Genomic DNA, 19,219 nt, shown 5'->3' with positions numbered 1-19,219 from the left:
CAAAGCCACAGTCATTGTTTTTTATCACAGGTGTCTAAAAACAAGCAAGAAATGGCATTTTATAGCCTTCCTGAATTTGAAGAATGGAAGAGTTCTACTCCAAATCATAAAAAATGGAAAGTCAAATATTACAAAGGTTTGTAATGAAACCCATACAGAACTTCTCATTTTATTATACACCCTGTACAAGACTATATGAGGGAACTTGGTATTTTTGGTTTTATAGGTTTGGGCACCAGCACATCAAAGGAAGCTAAAGAATACTTTGCAGATATGAAAAGACATCGTATCCAGTTCAAATATTCTGGTCCTGAAGATGATGCTGCTATCAGCCTGGTAGGTTTGAGTTGTATTTTATATATACATTCTAATTTTAGAAATCACTACTTTAGTCAGTTGAAACATTTACATTTTTGTATAAGACTCCGTATCAAAACAAAAAGAATGTTTTATAGAATAGAATGTTTCCAGTAAGCATATCCCAGAAAAGGAATCAGATATTTTAGAAAATTTTGATTTTTGGCTGGGCTTGGTGGCTCATGCCTATAATTCTAGGACTTTGGGAGGCCAAGGCGGATGGATCACCTGAGGTCAAGAGTTGGAGACCAACCTGTCCAACATGGTGAAACCCCCTCTGTACTAAAAATACAAAAATTGGCCGAGCGTAGTGGCTCATGCCTGTGATCACAGCACTTTGAGAGGCTGAGGCGGGCGGATCACAAGGTCAGGAGATCAAAACCATCCTGGCTAACAAGGTGAAACCCCATCTCTGCTAAAAAATAACAGGGCGTGGTGGCACACGGCTGTAGTCCCAGCTACTTGGGAAGCTGAGGCAGGAGAATCGCTTGAACCTGAGAGGCAGAGGTTGCAGTGAGCTGAGATCAGGCCACTGCTCTCCAGCCTGGGCAACAGAGTGAAACTCCATCTCAAAAAAAAAAAGAAAAAGGCCAGGCATGGTGGCTCACGCCTGTAATGCCAGCACTTTGGAAGACTAAGTTGGGCAGATCACAACATCAGAAGATGGAGACCATCCTGGCTAACACGGTGAAACCCCGTCTCTACTAAAAATACAAAAAAAAAAAAAAAAAAAATTAGCCGGGCGTGGTGACATGCGCCTGTAATCCTAGCTACTCCGGAGGCTGAGGCAGGAGAATGGCGTGAACCCGGGAGGCGGAGCTTGCAGTGAGCCGAGATGGTGCCACTGCACTCCAACCTGGGCGACAGAGCGAGACTCTGTCTCAAAAAAAAAAAAAAAAAAGAAAAAAGGTCGGGCGCAGTGGCTCACACCAGTAATCACAGCACTTTGGGAGGCCGAGGCGGGTGGATCACCTGAGCTCGGGAGTTCAAGACCAGCCTGACCAACATGGTGAAACTCCGTCTCTACTAAAAATACAAAATATTAGCCGGGCGTGGTGGCGCGTGCCTGTAATCCCAGTTACACGGGAGGCTGAGGCAGGAGAATCACTTGAACTTGGGAAGTGGAGGTTGTGGGAGCCGAAATCGTGCCATCGCATTCCACAAGAGTGAAACTCCATTTCAAAAAAAAAAAATACAAAAATTAGCTGGGCGTGGTGGCGGGCGCCTTTAATCCCAGGGGCTCGGGAGGCTGAGGCAGGAGAATCGCTTGAACCTAGGAGGCAGAGGTTGCAGTGTGCCAAGATGACACCATTGCACTCCAGGCTGGGCAAGAGAGCAGTAACTCCCGTCTCAAAAAAAAAGAAGGAAAACAGGATTTTTGTTGTTTTTCTGTTGTTTGTTCTTTGTAGGAGGATATTTTGGAACCTATTAGTACCAGTGACATCTTTTTCATCCTTTAATTTATAGGCCTTTAGCAAAAAACAGATAGATGATCGAAAGGAATGGTTAACCAATTTCATGGAGGATAGAAGACAACGAAAGTTACTTGGGCTTCCTGAGGTAAAAGTTTTAAATATATCCCACAAAATGGATTGTTAGACTGACCTTTTGGTATTGATACTATAGCAAATTAAACATACTGAATAGTTATTTTAGTAAAAAATTTGATATGATAGAGTTGTGCAGCAGTTAAATTTGCTTTATCTTTAAAACATAAAATATTTCTGTATTATCCAATATTTTTTAAAGACTTAAGAATTACAGAAATAATTCTTAGTTCTGAAAGGTTTGTGTTTGATTTTTGTGTTGAGCATTGTGTAGACCGGTAGTCTCATGTAATACTATTTGGTCCTTCAGGATTACTTGTATGGACAAACTACCACATATCTGACATATAATGACTTCATCAACAAGGAACTTATCTTGTTCTCAAATTCTGATAACGAGAGATCTATCCCTTCTATGGTGGATGGTGAGTTCCAATTTGTTAGTCTGTTTTCATTGTAAGATGGAAATCAAATTCCAAAAATGGTTAAATTGAGGATACTTATGTTTGCTCTTATTTCATTTTAAAGGTTTGAAACCAGGTCAGAGAAAGGTTTTGTTTACTTGCTTCAAACGGAATGACAAGCGAGAGGTAAAGGTTGCCCAATTAGCTGGATCAGTGGCTGAAATGTCTTCTTATCATCATGGTGAGGTAAACATACAATCCATGTTTCCAGAAAGCATTATATCAGAAATCCCTGCAGAGTCATTCTCAAAACAGATTTGGTGAAAGTATAAGCTCATATATTCATAGTAAAGAACAAGTTGGTAAAACCTGTGAAAGAATAAAACTGCTTGCCCTTTGATTTCTGAAAGTAATATTCCTGCAGGGATACTCATAAGTCTGCAAAGGTCTACATTAAAAAATACTTAGTATGTTTATTATAACTTTGTGATGTCAAAATTTAGACCTCCACTGATTTGAAAATTGTTATAATAAATTGTGACACATGTATGCATGGAATCAGTGCTGTAACTTCAGTAAAACTGTGTGCACTGACACTGAAGAATATCCAGGATCTATTCTCAGGTGAGGAAAAAAAGAGACAGAACAATAACTAAAAATGTCTACAAGGATATGTTCCAAACTGTTCACTTTAGTTACCCCTGAGAATTGGAAAGGGCAACTTTCACTTTTTATATGTGTCTGAATTGTTTGACTTTACACCAATGTTTTGTGATTGCTTTTTGCATTAATTATGTAAAACAGTTTTAAAGAACTAGATTGCCTACAGGTTTCTAGAATTTTAAATATAATGGTCGTCTTGTTGCTTTCAATCAAAATATAGTAGGGGTACAATAAATTTTCACCCAACGAACATTTGTTGCATGCTTACCAGGTACCAGGTATACAAAAATAAATAAAAATATGTTCCTTATCCCCAAGAAATAATAACAATTTAGCCAGAGGGCCAATACACACACAGCTATAGAATAAAGTGATACATGCTAGAATAGAAATGAACACAGCACTGTAACACAAAGGAGGAAATGTTTCATTTTGCTGAGGATAAGGAGAGGACCTATGCCTTCAAAGTTGAGTGGGATTTAATAGAAATTGTTGGACGGCAGCCCTAAACTTGGAGCCAGAAGTTGTAGGTTCAAGTACTATTTCTGCCATCTATTAATCTAAGGAAAGTCACTAAACAACTAAACCTCACAAAATGTTATAGGATTATAGTGAGGTTAAGTCATAATAATGTATTTGTATTAGTAAAAGCCTCAGCTTAATGAATCTTTTTTCCCCACAGATGTCACTAATGATGACCATTATCAATTTGGCTCAGAATTTTGTGGGTAGCAATAATCTGAACCTCTTGCAGCCCATTGGTCAGTTTGGTACCAGGCTACATGGTGGCAAGGATTCCGCTAGTCCACGATACATCTTTACAATGCTCAGGTAGGTATGCTTTGACTTTCTAGTGACTTGCCATTTCCAGTTTTGAAACAATGTGAGATTTAGTTGACCAAAAATACAAAAACTCAGTTAATCAGAAGATACTGGCATCTAGTGGCAGAGGCCAGGGGTGAGGCTTATACAGGAAAGCCCCCCCATAACAATTATCCAGTGCAACATGTCAATTATGCTAAGGTTGAGAAATCCTGATGTAGAGCTTAGGACTGAGTAAAGGAGACTTTGATTCTTCCTAAATATCACAATTGAAATTTTACTCCTTTTACAAGCCTATGGAAAGTATATTATGAATTGTCAATTTTCAGCTGTCATCCCAGTCACCCTTTCAGTGGCATTCAAACAGTTACTAATTGCTCCATCCTTCTTGAAACTCTTTATTTGGCCTCTATGACTGTAGACTCTTCTGGTTCTCTTCTACCTTATTAGCTTTCTCTGCTGGGTCCTTCTCACCTTCCCAACCTCTAAATACTGGCCCATTCCAGGGCTCCTTCATCAGATCTCTTTCCAATGCCTACACTCAATTCCCAAATGATCTCCCATTCATCCGTTCTATACCTTTAAATCTCCAGTCTTGGTCTCTCCCCTGAACTTCCAACTTTTATGCCTGACTGCCATCTCAACATTTCCCACTTGGATATCTAGTTAAGTATCTCAAACATAAGTCTAAAACCAAATCCTTAGTTTTCCTGTCTCAGTAAATGGAATGCCATCCTTCTAATTGCTCAGGCTAAAAACCTTGTCACCCTTGACTCCTTTGCTTCATACTTAACATCCAGTTCCTCAGCCAATCCTATAGGATCTGCCTTGGAAAAATACTAAGCCACCCCAATCTCATCTAAACTATTGTAACATAATATGTCATCTTTTCTTAAAGCAGCCAATTATTTTTTAAAAAATAAGTCACCCTGATTCAGAACCTTCAACTGCTCAGAGTAAAATCTAAAGACCTATTTTAGCTAGCCAGACATTATGTGATCCGTGTCCCCACCTTCCATATCTTTTGATTCCTTCTCATACCATCTCCTCTCCAGCCACACTGTCCTCGACCTATACTCAAATATACCGAGCACATTTCCTCTTCAGGGCCTTTTACTTACTGGTTCTTTTGCCTGCAACACTCTTTCTCTAGATATCCACGTGGCTCAGTCCCTCAGTTTTGTTTTTTTTTCTTTTGAGATGGAGTTTCGCTCTTTTTGCCCAGGCTGGAGTGCAGTGGCACAATTTCAGCTCACTGCAACCTCTGCCTCCTGGGTTCAAGTGATTCTCCTGCCTCAGCCTCCCGTGTTGCTGGTATTACAGGCACGCGCCACCATGCTCGGCTAATTTTATATTTTTAGTAGAGATGAGGTTTCACCATGTTGGCCAGGCTGGTCTTGAACTCCTGACCTCAGGTGATCTGCCTGCCTCAGCCTCCCAAAGTGCTGGGATTACAGGCGCGAGTTACTGCACCTGGCGCCCTCAGTGTCTTTTCTCTGCTCAAATATTATCCTATCAGAAACGGCTTAACTTTCCTTAGCACCTCTTCAGTCACTTTCCTACTTTTTCTTCTCTTGTTTATCCCACCACCTAACAAAATGTGTGTTAATTGCAAACCTCTTCTGGAATGTGAGCTCCTTGAGGATTGAGACTTTATGTCCATGTGCGTGACACATAGAAAGTGCTCAATAAATATTGTTAAATGAATATTAGTCAGCAAGTAAAACCAAGATAATTTTCATGTATAACACATGTCCTTTCCATAAAAGTTAAGTGTCAAATTCAGTATTTTTGTAAAATAACATTCTTTGTTTCTTTTCTTTAGCTCTTTGGCTCGATTGTTATTTCCACCAAAAGATGATCACACATTGAAGTTTTTATATGATGACAACCAGCGTGTTGAGCCTGAATGGTACATTCCTATTATTCCCATGGTGCTGATAAATGGTGCTGAAGGAATTGGTACTGGGTGGTCCTGCAAAATCCCCAACTTTGATGTGCGTGAAATTGTAAATAACATCAGGCGTTTGATGGATGGAGAAGAACCTTTGCCAATGGTAAGTATTCTGTGTGTGTTAAGAGCCTTAACTTTTCCTTGGGTTTCAGTTGAATAGATTGTATGATTAAAGATGATGCAAACATAAAATTTAATTTCATACTTTATATTTAGATTTATTGTTAAACGCTATTGTGATTTCCGTCTAGTATCACATTTAGAAAACATACTGTTTTTTAAAATGCCAATTTAGCTTCCAAGTTACAAGAACTTCAAGGGTACTATTGAAGAACTGGCTCCAAATCAATATGTGATTAGTGGTGAAGTAGCTATTCTTAATTCTACAACCATTGAAATCTCAGAGCTTCCCATCAGAACATGGACCCAGGTAAATAATTGTGGATTTCTTTTTTAGTTTTGTGATCAAAAGAAACACTTTTTGTACTATTGCTGTTGACTATTCAGAAGCCTATATTTTAGAAACTTCAGGATTATTTCTTTCTTTAGACATACAAAGAACAAGTTCTAGAACCCATGTTAAATGGCACCGAGAAGACACCTCCTCTCATAACAGACTATAGGGAATACCATACAGATACCACTGTGAAATTTGTTGTGAAGATGACTGAAGAAAAACTGGCAGAGGCAGAGAGAGTTGGACTACACAAAGTCTTCAAACTCCAAACTAGTCTCACATGCAACTCTATGGTATGTATTTGTTTTGTGAGATGTACACGTTTCAATTTATATTAAAGATTAATATCAATTTTAAAAGTATATCTTAGTCTACCTTTATAAAGTTTAGCCAATTTGTCTATTCTTGGCTCTAATCTTGTTTTCCTTTTTCAGGTGCTTTTTGACCACGTAGGCTGTTTAAAGAAATATGACACGGTGTTGGATATTCTAAGAGACTTTTTTGAACTCAGACTTAAATATTATGGATTAAGAAAAGAATGGCTCCTAGGAATGCTTGGTGCTGAATCTGCTAAATTGAATAATCAGGCTCGCTTTATCTTAGAGAAAATAGATGGCAAAATAATCATTGGTATGTTTTGGGAATAATAACTGCTTACTAAAACTCTAGTTACGCCAAACTTTCTTTAAACATTTTTGGTGAGAGTGGTGGTGGAGAAAGAGGCAAAATCATTTAATTCACCTGGTCACTTATACACGCATTTCTTTAAAATATCTGATTAGGTATTTATAGTTTGAAAGAGATGATGTTTCCTTGACTGAGGATCTTGAGAAATCAAGATTTAGTAGACAATTAGACATGAGGAGAATAAAGAGCTAGAAGACCTTGCATAAACTGATTGACCAAGAGAATAGATACACTAATCATGTCTACAGGAACAGAAAATAAAAGAGACAGAGAAGAGATAATAAATCTGATGGTTAAAAAAAAAAAAAAGGCAGGAAGATTACAAATGGCTTATACTGTCTGGGTGCGGTGATGCATGCCTGTAATCCCAGCACTTGAGCTGGGGAGGTCAAGGCTGCAGTGAGCCTAGGTAGTGCCACTGCACTCCAGCCTGGACGCAAGAGTGAGAGAGACCCTGTCTCCAAAAAAAATAATAATAATAAATGATTTGATCATAGCCTCATATATGATTTGACTGCCCCCTTGTGGTAATTTACATTTGTCAATGGTTTAGGGAGACTTGCGACTTGCCTGTATACTGGGATATACAAATTTATGCAAGCACCAAGACAGTTTAATTTCCAGTTTTAAACTTTCGACTTGTGGTAAAACCTTATCCCTTTCCTAAAATATTACTCAAAATCATTATCTCTGTTTACTTTTTTAAAAATAGAAAATAAGCCTAAGAAAGAATTAATTAAAGTTCTGATTCAGAGGGGATATGATTCGGATCCTGTGAAGGCCTGGAAAGAAGCCCAGCAAAAGGTAATCTTGGGTGGCACTTTTCTATATTGTTAAAGACTATGTATTGTATAATGTTTATGTTTCACATTTTCTAATAAAACTAGATTTTAATTAATCCTTTAGGTTCCAGATGAAGAAGAAAATGAAGAGAGTGACAATGAAAAGGAAACTGAAAAGAGTGACTCCGTAACAGATTCTGGACCAACCTTCAACTATCTTCTTGATATGCCCCTTTGGTATTTAACCAAGGAAAAGAAAGATGAACTCTGCAGGCTAAGAAATGAAAAAGTGAGTTGATGGTAGGATGGTACACGCTGCTTAGTTTTGTTCTATTCTAATGGTAAAAGTAAAATTGTGTGTTGCATGAAAATGCTGCTTGTATACATATATTAACTCAATTTTGTAATTATGAAGGAACAAGAGCTGGACACATTAAAGAGAAAGAGTCCATCAGATTTGTGGAAAGAAGACTTGGCTACATTTATTGAAGAATTGGAGGTTTGTAGTTTATAATGCCCATGTTAGAATTTTTATTAAATAATATATTCCAGCAGTATACCTTTGTCAAGATAGTTCACAATTGGCAATAAAAAGAAAATAAGAGGCATAAGGATAAATTCAAAATAGCGTATAAAAGAACAGATTATTAGCCAGGTGCAGTGGCTCACGCTGGTAATCCCAGCATTTTGGAAGGCTGAGTTGGGTGGATCACTTGAGGTCAGGGGTTCAAGACCAGCCTGGCCAACATGGTGAAACCCCATTTCTACTAAAAACAAAAATTAGCCAGGCGTGATGGCGCATACCAGTTACTCAGGAGGCTGAGGCAGGAGAATTGCTTGAACCGGGAGGCAGAGGTTGCAGTGAACCGAGATCACACCACTGCACTCCAGCCTAGGCAACACAGCAAGACTCCGTCTCAAAAAAAAAAAAAAGGGACAGATTATTAAATACTACTTAGAATACAAGGCCAGGTGCGGTGGCTCACACCTACAATCCCAGCACTTTGGGAGGCCAAAGCGGGCAGATCACCTGAAGTTGGGAGTTCGAGACCCGCCTGACCAACATGGAGAAACCCTGTCTCTACTAAAATTGCAAAATTAGCCAGGCGTAGTGGCACAGGCCTGTAATCGCAGCTACTTGGGAGGCTGAGGCAGGAGAATCACTTGAACTCAGGAGGCAGATGTTGCTGTGAGCTGAGATCACACCATTGCACCCCAGCCTGGGCAACAAGAGTGGAACTCTGTCTCAAAAAAAAAAAAAAAAAAAAAAAAAATACTATTTAGAATACAGTAAATGATACCAGGAGACTGCCCAGACATTCAGACATTTTTGGACAAAAAAAGAAAAGAGCAGGAGTTGATTTTTGATAAAGGGAAGAACATATTAGGACTGAGAAGATAAAAAGAGCTTAAATGTGGAAGAAGACCACCAACCCAGTCCCCCAAGTCAACTTAAAAGGACAAAGCCACAGGGCATGGTGTCTCATGCCTGTAATCCCAGCACTCTGGGAGGCTGAGGTGGGCAGATAACTTGAGGTCAGGAGTTCGAGACCAGCCTGGACAACATGGTGAAACCCTGTCTCTACTAAAAATACAAAAATTAGTTGGGTGTGGTGGCATCCGCCTGTAATCCCAGCTACTCAGGAGGTTGAGGCACGAAAATTGCTTGAACCCAGAAGACAGAAGTTGCAGTGAGCCGAGATCACGCCACTGTACTCCAGCCTGGGTGACAGAGCAAGACTCCATCTAAAAAAAAAGGAGAAAGCAGGGCTATCCAGATGGTTTCAGAAGGTTATTTGTTACGTAAATCTTCCTAATAACATTTGTTTCTCAACATTATTTTAACATAAGAAAAAAGGCCAGCACTGTGGCTCACACCTGTAATCCCAATGTGCTTTGGGAGGCTGAGGCAGGAGGATCACTTGAGATTAGGAGTTCAAAACCAGCTTGGGTAACATAGCAAGACCTCATCTCTACAAAATGTTTTTTTTAAATAGCCAGGCATGGTGGTGTGGGCCTATAGTCTCAGCTACTCCGGAGGCCAAGGTGGGAGGATCACTTGAGACCAGGAGTTCAAGGCTGCAGTGAACTATGATCTTGTACCATTGTACTCAGCCTGGGTGTCTCTTAAAAAAACAACAACAACAACAAAAAACACCAAAAGCTTTATTTCTTAAATTTAACATGCAAATTTGTATTACTGCACTTCAGTATAGATGCCTAGCTCATTGTAATCAGTCGGTTGGATAAGTGTGCATCACTTCCTTTCATATTTTGTATGTGAGTTTACAAATACATATGTATATACATGTTTTATTTTTAGTTTCTCCCTTGTTTTCCTCAAAAAGATTAAGTGGTAGAATCAGGAATAAAACCCAGTCTTCTGTCTCCACACCTTCCTTTTCAAGGTGTGTTTTAATTACATCTTCACTATTGTTGATAGTATACTAGGTTATGGAGCAATTTATCACGAGTTTTTAAGATGTAACAAAATGAAATCAGTTTAACTGTTGGGTGTTTAGATATTGTAATGTTTTTGTTAACATTTAAACTTGCTTTCTTATATCCCTTCTGTAGGCTGTTGAAGCCAAGGAAAAACAAGATGAACAAGTCGGACTTCCTGGGAAAGGAGGGAAGGCCAAGGGGAAAAAAACACAAATGGCTGAAGTTTTGCCTTCTCCATGTGGTCAAAGAGTCATTCCACGAATAACCATAGAAATGAAAGCAGAGGCAGAAAAGAAAAATAAAAAGAAAATTAAGGTAATACTCTTGTGGTGGCTCACGCCTGTAATCCCAGCACTTTGGGGGCCAAGGTGGGTGGATCACTTGAGGTCAGTGGTTCAAGACCAGCCTGGCCAACATGGTGAAACCCTGTCTCTACTAAAAATTTAAAAAATTAGGCGGGCATGGTGGCGGGCACCTGTAATCCCAGCTACTCGGTAGACTGAGGCAGGAGAATCGCTTGAACCTGGGAGGCAGAGGTTGCAGTGAGCCAAGGTCACACCACTGCACTCCAGCCTGGCCAACAGAGCAAAACTCCATCTCAAAAAAAAAAGAGGTAATACTCTTAAAAATATTATGCATAAAATATTGATGCATATCTCCACTTAAAATTGAAGAAAAAAATGTATAAAATTTTGTTGTTGTTGTTGAGATGGAGTCTCGCTGTGTTACCCAGGCTGGAGTGCAATGGCAGGATCTCAGCTCACAGCAACCTCCGCCTCCTGTATTCAAGCGATTCTCGTGCCTCAGCCTCCCAAGTAGTTGGGGGCACATCATCACACCCAGCTAATTTTTGTATTTTTAGTAGAGATGGGGTTTCACCATCTTGGCCAGGCTGGTCTCGAACTCCTGACCTCAAGAGATCCGCCCACCACGGCCTCCCAAAGTGCTGGGATTACAGGCATGAGCCACCACTCCCGGCCAAAAATGTATAAAATCTCTAATCCCATAGTTCAGAATTTATTCTATATCCAACCTTAACTTTGCTGTCTTTTAGAATGAAAATACTGAAGGAAGCCCTCAAGAAGATGGTATGGAACTAGAAGGCCTAAAACAAAGATTAGAAAAGAAACAGAAAAGAGAACCAGGTATTACAACATTTTTAGGAAAGTGGTATAAAGTGAAGATTAAATTGTGTTTGTTACCTAGTGTATTCCACATAGATGTTCAAAACCTCTTTGTTGAATTGAGAAACGTGAAAGAGGACTGTATCTGAATTCTACTTGGACCTCTTTTTTTTTTTTTGAGACAGAGTTTCACTCTTGTTGCCCAGGCTGGAGTGCAATAGCACAATCCCGGCTCACTGCAACCTTCACCTCCTGGGTTCAAGCGATTCTCCTGCCTCAGCCTCCTGAGTAGCTGGGATTACAGGTGCATGCCACCATGCCTGGCTGATTTTTGTATTTTTAGTAGAGACGGGGTTTCACCATGTTACTCAGGCTGGTCTCAAACTCCTGACCTTGTGATTTGCCCGCCTTGGCCTCCCAAAGTGCTGGGATTACAGGCGTGAGCCACTGCCCCCGGCCTGGACCTCTTTAATATTGTCCTTGGGATTTGATTCATTATAGAAAATATTTTGTAATGAAGTAGTTTGTTAATCCGAATTCCTTAATTGGGATCTAAGAAAATACCCAGTTTATTAGATTTCATTTTCTAACCACTTAACGAGGTTCTAGTATACAAAGTTTCTTAAGAAAGGTGACCACATATTAGTCATGTTTGTATTATCTCTATAGTTCAACATCATGCTTCGGATATAGGTAATGTCCACTCAATGAACTAAATAGAATTAATAATTCTGTTAATCATTTGATAATGCCTTTACTGTCTACTTTTTTTGAAACTTCTTTATTGAGATATTCACATGCCAAATTTGCCCATTTAACGTATACCATTTGGCTGGGCGCCATGGCTTATGCCTGTAATCCCAGCACTTTGGGAGGGTGAGGCTGTAGGATCACTTGAGGTCAGGAGTTCAAGACCAGCCTGGCCAACATGGTGAAGCCCCATCTCTACTAAAAATACAAAAATTAGTTGAGTGTGGTGGTGTGTGCCTGTAGTCCCAGCTACTCGAGAGACTGAGGCACGAGTATCGCTTGAACCCAGGAGGCAGAGGTTGCAGAGAGCCAAGACTGTGCCATTGCACTCCAGCCTGGGTGACAGAGCAAGACTCCAACTCAAAAATAAAAATAAAGTATGCCATTCAGTGGTTTTAGTATAGACAAACAGTTTTAATACAATTTATTACCCCCAAGAAAACTGAACTCATTAACAATCATTTGCCATTTGCCACCAACTCCTCTCCACTAGGCAACCACTAAAAAATCTACTGTCTCTAGATTTTCCTGTTCGGGGCATTTCCTATAAATTGAATCATATAATATGTGGTCTTTTGGAGCTGACTTCTTTACTTAACATATTTTCAAGGGTAACCCAGGTAGCAGCCCATGTATTAGTACTTCATTTTTTTTGTTTGTTTTTTTTTGAGGCAGAGTTTCGCTCTGTCGCCCAGGCTGGCATGCAGTATGCAGTAGTAGTGAGATCTCGGCTCACTGCAACTTCCGCCTGCTAGGTTCAGGCAATTCTCCTGCCTCAGCCTCCCGAGTAGCTGGGATTACAGGCACGCACCACCATGCCCAACTAATTTTTGTATTTTTAGTAGAAACAGCGTTTCACCATGTTGGCCAGGATGGTCTCAAACTCCTGACCTCAAGCGATCTGCCCACCTCAGCCTCCCATTTTGCTAAGCCTATGAAAGTAGGCCTCTGTGTTTTCTTCTAAGCATTTTATAGTTTTAGCTCTTACATTTAGGTCTGTGATCCACTTTGAATTAGGTTTTGTATATGGTGTAAGGAAGGTGTCCAACCTGATTCTTTGCAGGTAGATATCCAATTATTTCAGTACCATATGTTAAAAAGATTTCTTTCCACAATGTTTGTCTTCACCCTTGTCAAAAATCAATTGACTATAAATGTTAAGGTTTATGTATGGACTCTCAGTTCTGTTCCACTGATTGAGCTATATATCTGTCCTTGAGTATCTACTTTTTTTGAGACAGGGTTTCACTCTGTTGCCCAGGCTGGTCTTGAAATCCTGGCTCAAGCAATCCTTCTATCTCAGCCTCCCAAGTAGCTGGGACTATAGGCACTCGCCACCATGACTGGCTAATTTCTAAAAGTTTTTTGTATTTTGTAGAGACAGTCCTTTTTTCTTCTTTTGAGACAAGATCTCACTCTGTCTCCCAGGCTGGAGTATAGTGGCATGATCACAGCCCACTGCAGCCTTGACCTCCTAGGCTCAAACAATCCTCCCGCCTCTGCCTCCCTAGTGGCTGGAACCACAGATGCACTCCACCATGCCCATTAATTTCTGTATTTTTTGTAGAGATGGGGTTTTGCCATGTTGTCCAGGCTGGTCTTTAGTTCCTGAGCTCAAGCAATCCGCCTACCTCACCCTCCCAAAGTGCTGAGATTACAGGTGTGAGCCACCGCACCCAGCCAAGACAGGGTCTTATATCTTACCCCAGCTGATCTCAAACCCCTGGGCTCAAGTAATCCTCCTGCCCCAGCCTCCCAAAGTGCTGGGATTACAGGCATGAGCCACTGTGCCCGGCCACATTTATTTATGAGATTAAGTGACCAAGCTATATGCACCACAAAAACAGGGACCATATCTGTCTCTTTTCACGATTGTATTCTCAGAACTATCACAGAAGTTAATAAATTTGAAGGATGGATGGATGATAGATGGAGAAAAGTGGGTCTAAGAATATATACAGGTGGTTAATTTCTATCTCCCCTCTAGGTACGAAGACAAAGAAACAAACTACATTGCCATTTAAGCCAATCAAAAAAGGAAAGAAGAGAAATCCCTGGTCTGATTCAGAATCAGATAGGAGCAGTGACGAAAGTAATTTTGATGTCCCTCCACGAGAAACAGAGCCACGGAGAGCAGCAAGTAAGGAAAACTAAAGAACATTATAGATAAGCTGTAAGAGTGGAATGGCCAGTATACTTCAGGGTACTTTGCCCCAGAAATTACTGTGTCTTAATAGAGCAGTAAATTATGTTAAAGCTTTGAAACTGAAGCATCTTTCAGGAGATTAAAAACTAAAATATTCATGAAATGTTACGTCAACCTATGAATTGTTTCTCCTACTACCCTCTTTGATTTTTTTGTATGTGGTTTTTTTACTAGCAAAAACCAAATTCACAATGGATTTGGATTCAGATGAAGATTTCTCAGATTTTGATGAAAAAACTGATGATGAAGATTTTGTCCCATCAGATGCTAGTCCACCTAAGACCAAAACTTCCCCAAAGCAAGTATCTTATCTAATATGGGTTTTGTCATGATTGTTTCTAATATATTCTTTTTTGCTTAACACATTTAGAATTGGTTGTCAGGATATTTTTTTTTTAATTCTAGACTTACCAACAAAGAACTGAAACCACAGAAAAGTGCTGTGTCAGGTATGTATTTAAGTAAAAGTAGTGAGACATCTGCCTTACTGGGACACTCAGATCCAACTGGGTTCTAATCCTGGCTACATTATCCAAGTACTTCCTTTGGAAATAAATTTGAGTTCTTATTAACATTACGTTGATACTGTTCACTGGGTTTAGTTTCACATGTAAATAGGTACTGCATTCAGTATACTCAAAGTAATCATAGTGCTTGCCAGGTACTTTGCTAGGTGCTAGAGATACAAAAAATAAAAACTGTTCTTGCTGATAAAAAAAATCAAAAATTAGAACAAAGTTTTAAGAGTGTTTTAAATATTCCAGAAAAGTCACATATTTGGTGTTTAAATAGGAATTCATACCAGGGACAAAGCAGAAAATGGATTTTCATGTGTTGCTTAAATGTACTATTTTCCTTTCCATTTCAAATAATAGACCTTGAAGCTGATGATGCTAAGGACAGTATACCACTGTCTTCAAGCCCTCCTGCTACACGTTTCCCAGATGAAACTGAAATTACAAACCCAGTTCCTAAAAAGAATGTGACAGTGAAGAAGACAGCAGCAAAAAGTAAGCCTAAATCTTTGAGATGAGTTAATGTTGCAATTAACTAACTGGTTTCCACGTGTCAATTTCAATTTTTTATTGCCAAAACTTACTATTGATATTCAAATTAAACGTTTTCCAATTGGAAGCAATTTCTTCTAGATCTTTATAATCAAAATTAGTAGTCAAGGCTGTTCCAAAACAGTAAGTTATCTCTATTGATTGTTCAGTTACAGATCAAACTCCTTGTTCTACTCTTTTCCCTCCTTCTCACTACTGCACTTGACTAATCAAAAAACAAAACAAAAGCCAGGCAGAGTGGCTCATGCCTGTAATCCCAGCACTTTGGGAGGCTAAAACAAGAGGATTGCTTGAGGCCAGGAGTTCAAGGCTGCAGTGAGCTATGATCAAGCCACTGCACTCCAACCTGAGTTGAGAGAGCAAGACCCTGTCTCCAAAAATAAGGTAGTCCAAATGTTTAAAATCAGTGTGTTTCTCTCAGTACCAGGCTTCATCTAGTTCATTTCTATGACAAGGATAGGATTTATAAGCAATTGCAAATGTTCAACGTAAAACGTATTCTTGAAATTGAATTAAGTTTAAGGCTGGGTGCAGTGGCTCATGCCTGTAATCCCAGCACTTTGGGAGGCCAAGGTGGGTGGATCACCTGAGGTCAGGAGTTCGAGACTAGCCTGGCCAACATAGTGAAACCTCATCTCTACTAAAAATACAAAATTAGCCAGGTGTGGTGGCACATGCCTGTCGTCAGCTACTCGGGAGGCTGAAACGGGAGAATCACTTGAACCCAGGAGGCAGAGGCTACAGTGAGCCGAGATCGTGCCACTGCACTCCAGCCTGGGCGAGATACAACAAGATGCTGTCTCAAAAAAAAAAAAAGAAAAAAAAATGGAATGTTTAAGAATACTTTGATTCTCTATTTTCACCTCTCTTAGATTGTCTTTTCCTATGTTAAATATACATAGTCATCACATTGCTGAAGAAAGTTTGCAATGAGAACAATTCATCTAAGAGTAGCTGTGACTAGGTCACGCGCGGTTGCTCATGCCTGTAATCCCAGCACTTTGGGAGGCCGAGGCGAGTGGATCACCTGAGGTCAGGAGTCTGAGACCAGCTTGACCAACATGGTGGAATCTCATCTCTACTAAAAATACAAAAAATTAGCCGAGTGTGGTGGCACGCGCCTGTAATCCCAGCTACTCAGGAGGCTGAGGCAGGAGAATCGCTTGAACCCAGGAGGCAGAGGTTGCAGTGAGCCAAGATAACGCCACTGCACTCCAGCCTGGGCGATAGAGTGAGACCCCATCTCAAAAAAAGAGCAGCTGTGACAAATGCCTGTATTGAATTGCAGGTCAGTCTTCCACCTCCACTACCGGTGCCAAAAAAAGGGCTGCCCCAAAAGGAACTAAAAGGGATCCAGCTTTGAATTCTGGTGTCTCTCAAAAGCCTGATCCTGCCAAAACCAAGAATCGCCGCAAAAGGAAGCCATCCACTTCTGATGATTCTGACTCTAATTTTGAGAAAATTGTTTCAAAAGCAGTCACAAGCAAGGTGAGTGTTGATCCTAGTCAGTCCTTTTGCTGTAGATGTTCTGAAACATGTAACTAAGCCATTGCTCTTAAAAATTTGGCATATCTTTATTAACTCATAATCTGTTAGCTTTTACTGTACATATTTAGTTTTAACAAAGTTAAATATGCCACTTATTTGGGCAATGGAAGAGTTGGCCTTAGATCTGCTGCTTATTACTTGGTAGAAAGCAGAAAACTCCTTGAATATAGTGTCTTGATACATTTTTTTACATTACAATTATGTTGTCAGATTTACAATGTGCAAGTTACCTGGGCTTTTCTCTTTTAGAAATCCAAGGGGGAGAGTGATGACTTCCATATGGACTTTGACTCAGCTGTGGCTCCTCGGGCAAAATCTGTACGGGCAAAGAAACCTATAAAGTACCTGGAAGAGTCAGATGAAGATGATCTGTTTTAAAATGTGAGGTGATTATTTTAAGTAATTATCATACCAAGCCCAAGACTGGTTTTAAAGTTAACCTGAAGCTCTTAACTTCCTCCCCTCTGAATTTAGTTTGGGGAAGGTGTTTTTAGTACAAGACCATCGAAGTGAAGTAAAGCCCAAGTGTTCTTTAGCTTTTTATAATACTGTCTAAATAGTGACCATCTCATGGGCATTGTTTTCTTCTCTGCTTTGTCTGTGTTTTGAGTCTGCATTCTTTTGTCTTTAAAACCTGATTTTTAAGTTCTTCTGAACTGTAGAAATAGCTATCTGGTCACTTCAGCATAAAGCAGTGTGTTTATTAACCATCCACTAAGCTAAAACTAGAGCAGTTTGATTTAAAAGTGTCACTCTTCCTCCTTTCCTACTTTCAGTAAATATGAGATAGAGCATAATTATCTGTTTTATCTTAGTTTTATACATAATTTACCATCAGATAGAACTTTATGGTTCTAGTACAGATACTCTACACTCAGCCTCTTATGTGCTAAGTTTTTCTTTAAGCAATGAGAAATTACTCATGTTCTTCATCTTCTCAAATCATCAGAGGCTGAAGAAAAACACTTTGGCTGTGTCTATAACTTGACACAGTCAATAGAATGAAGAAAATTAGACTAGTTATGTGATTATTTCAGCTCTTGACCTGTCCCCTCTGGCTGCCTCTGAGTCTGAATCTCCCAAAGAGAGAAACCAATTTCTAAGAGGCACTGGATTGCAGAAGACTCGGGGACAACATTTGATCCAAGATCTTAAATGTTATATTGATAACCTCGCTCAGCAATGAGCTATTAGATTCATTTTGGGAAATCTCCATAATTTCAATTTGTAAACTTTGTTAAGACCTGTCTACATTGTTATATGTGTGTGACTTGAGTAATGTTATCAACGTTTTTGTAAATATTTACTATGTTTTTCTATTAGCTAAATTCCAACAATTTTGTACTTTAATAAAATGTTCTAAACATTGCAACCCATAGAATGCCTCTTTTAAAACACACACTACACCCTTTTCCTTATTCTAAAATATAGTCTTCACTTCCCTTTCAGAAGCATTCCAATCATATTCTGACAGACTTTATAGCCTCTGGCTAAGGTGATAGGTCCAAGAGATAGGCATTATGACCTAATTAAGGCCAAAGGCTCTTTATTGAGATTTTATACATGAGGACTAAGTTCTTCATCTCCACCACACTTGATCAGTAAATATGCATGTATCTTTTTTTTTTTAATGATACCTTCCTTTAACAACTATTTTGATAACCTAGTCAACTACTTGATGGTATCAGTAAGATATATTGAGGCAACTGGCTAATCCATTTAGAAAAAAAATCAGATAAATCTCTTTCTTCACACCTTACACCAAAATTAAGTTCAAATAGATGAAATATTTAAATGTCAAAAACTATTTAAAAAGTAACTATAAGAAAAGTAATCTTGAGTTACAGAGGGATAAACTGAACAAAACCCAAAAGTAGTGCTGACAAAGATATGGAGGAATTAGCCCTTTCAAAGAAATCTGGGCCAGGCGTAGTGGCTCACACCCGTAATCCCAGCAGTTTGGGAGGCCAAGGAGGGAAGATTGCTTGAGCCCAGGAGGCAGAGGTTACAGTGACCAGAGATTGTGCCACTGCACTCTAGCCTGGGCAACAGAGCAAGTCCCTGTCTCCAAAAAAAAAAAAAAAAAGGAATTTCATTTGACAGAAGAATCAGATGTGCAAAAAACTATGTAAACACACACAAATATGAGTACAAGTAAATCTGAGTAAGATCAATGGGTTGTTTCAATGTAAATATTCTGGTTACTATATAATTTTGCAAAATTGGGAAATGGGCAAAGTATACGATGGATCTCCATTCTTTTTTTTTCCTTTCAGAAAGAGTCCTTGTTTCTGATCCATTTCTTTTTTTTTTTTTTTTTCTGAGACAGAGTCTTGCTCTGTCACCCAGGCTGGAGTGCAACGGGGCCATCTTGACTCATTGCAACTTCTGCCTCCCGGGTGCAAA

The 19,219-nt window shown here is 39.5% G+C and overlaps 1 protein-coding gene across 1 annotated transcript in view; it reads left to right on the top strand.

Moving 5' to 3' along the window:
- Positions 1-18,185, top strand: part of TOP2A (DNA topoisomerase II alpha) — a 29,394-nt gene extending 11,209 nt beyond the window's left edge. The window contains exons 15-35 of the mRNA XM_024234885.3: positions 31-136; positions 227-336; positions 1,825-1,917; positions 2,215-2,329; positions 2,433-2,554; positions 3,654-3,802; positions 5,619-5,850; positions 6,043-6,177; positions 6,297-6,497; positions 6,639-6,834; positions 7,604-7,695; positions 7,798-7,962; positions 8,089-8,172; positions 10,251-10,433; positions 11,173-11,263; positions 13,980-14,132; positions 14,373-14,496; positions 14,604-14,647; positions 15,074-15,208; positions 16,554-16,753; positions 17,063-18,185. Coding sequence (XP_024090653.1) covers positions 31-136; positions 227-336; positions 1,825-1,917; positions 2,215-2,329; positions 2,433-2,554; positions 3,654-3,802; positions 5,619-5,850; positions 6,043-6,177; positions 6,297-6,497; positions 6,639-6,834; positions 7,604-7,695; positions 7,798-7,962; positions 8,089-8,172; positions 10,251-10,433; positions 11,173-11,263; positions 13,980-14,132; positions 14,373-14,496; positions 14,604-14,647; positions 15,074-15,208; positions 16,554-16,753; positions 17,063-17,191 — 2,859 coding nt within the window. The 3' untranslated portion in view covers positions 17,192-18,185. The remainder of the gene's footprint in view (positions 1-30; positions 137-226; positions 337-1,824; positions 1,918-2,214; positions 2,330-2,432; positions 2,555-3,653; positions 3,803-5,618; positions 5,851-6,042; positions 6,178-6,296; positions 6,498-6,638; positions 6,835-7,603; positions 7,696-7,797; positions 7,963-8,088; positions 8,173-10,250; positions 10,434-11,172; positions 11,264-13,979; positions 14,133-14,372; positions 14,497-14,603; positions 14,648-15,073; positions 15,209-16,553; positions 16,754-17,062) is intronic.
- The last annotated feature ends 1,034 nt before the right edge of the window (positions 18,186-19,219 follow it).

Source organism: Pongo abelii, chromosome 19, assembly GCF_028885655.2.
Source record: "Pongo abelii isolate AG06213 chromosome 19, NHGRI_mPonAbe1-v2.0_pri, whole genome shotgun sequence".
Classification (NCBI taxonomy): domain Eukaryota; kingdom Metazoa; phylum Chordata; class Mammalia; order Primates; family Hominidae; genus Pongo; species Pongo abelii.
Note: the sequence above shows the minus strand (reverse complement) of the source record. Positions and strands in the feature narration are given on the sequence as shown.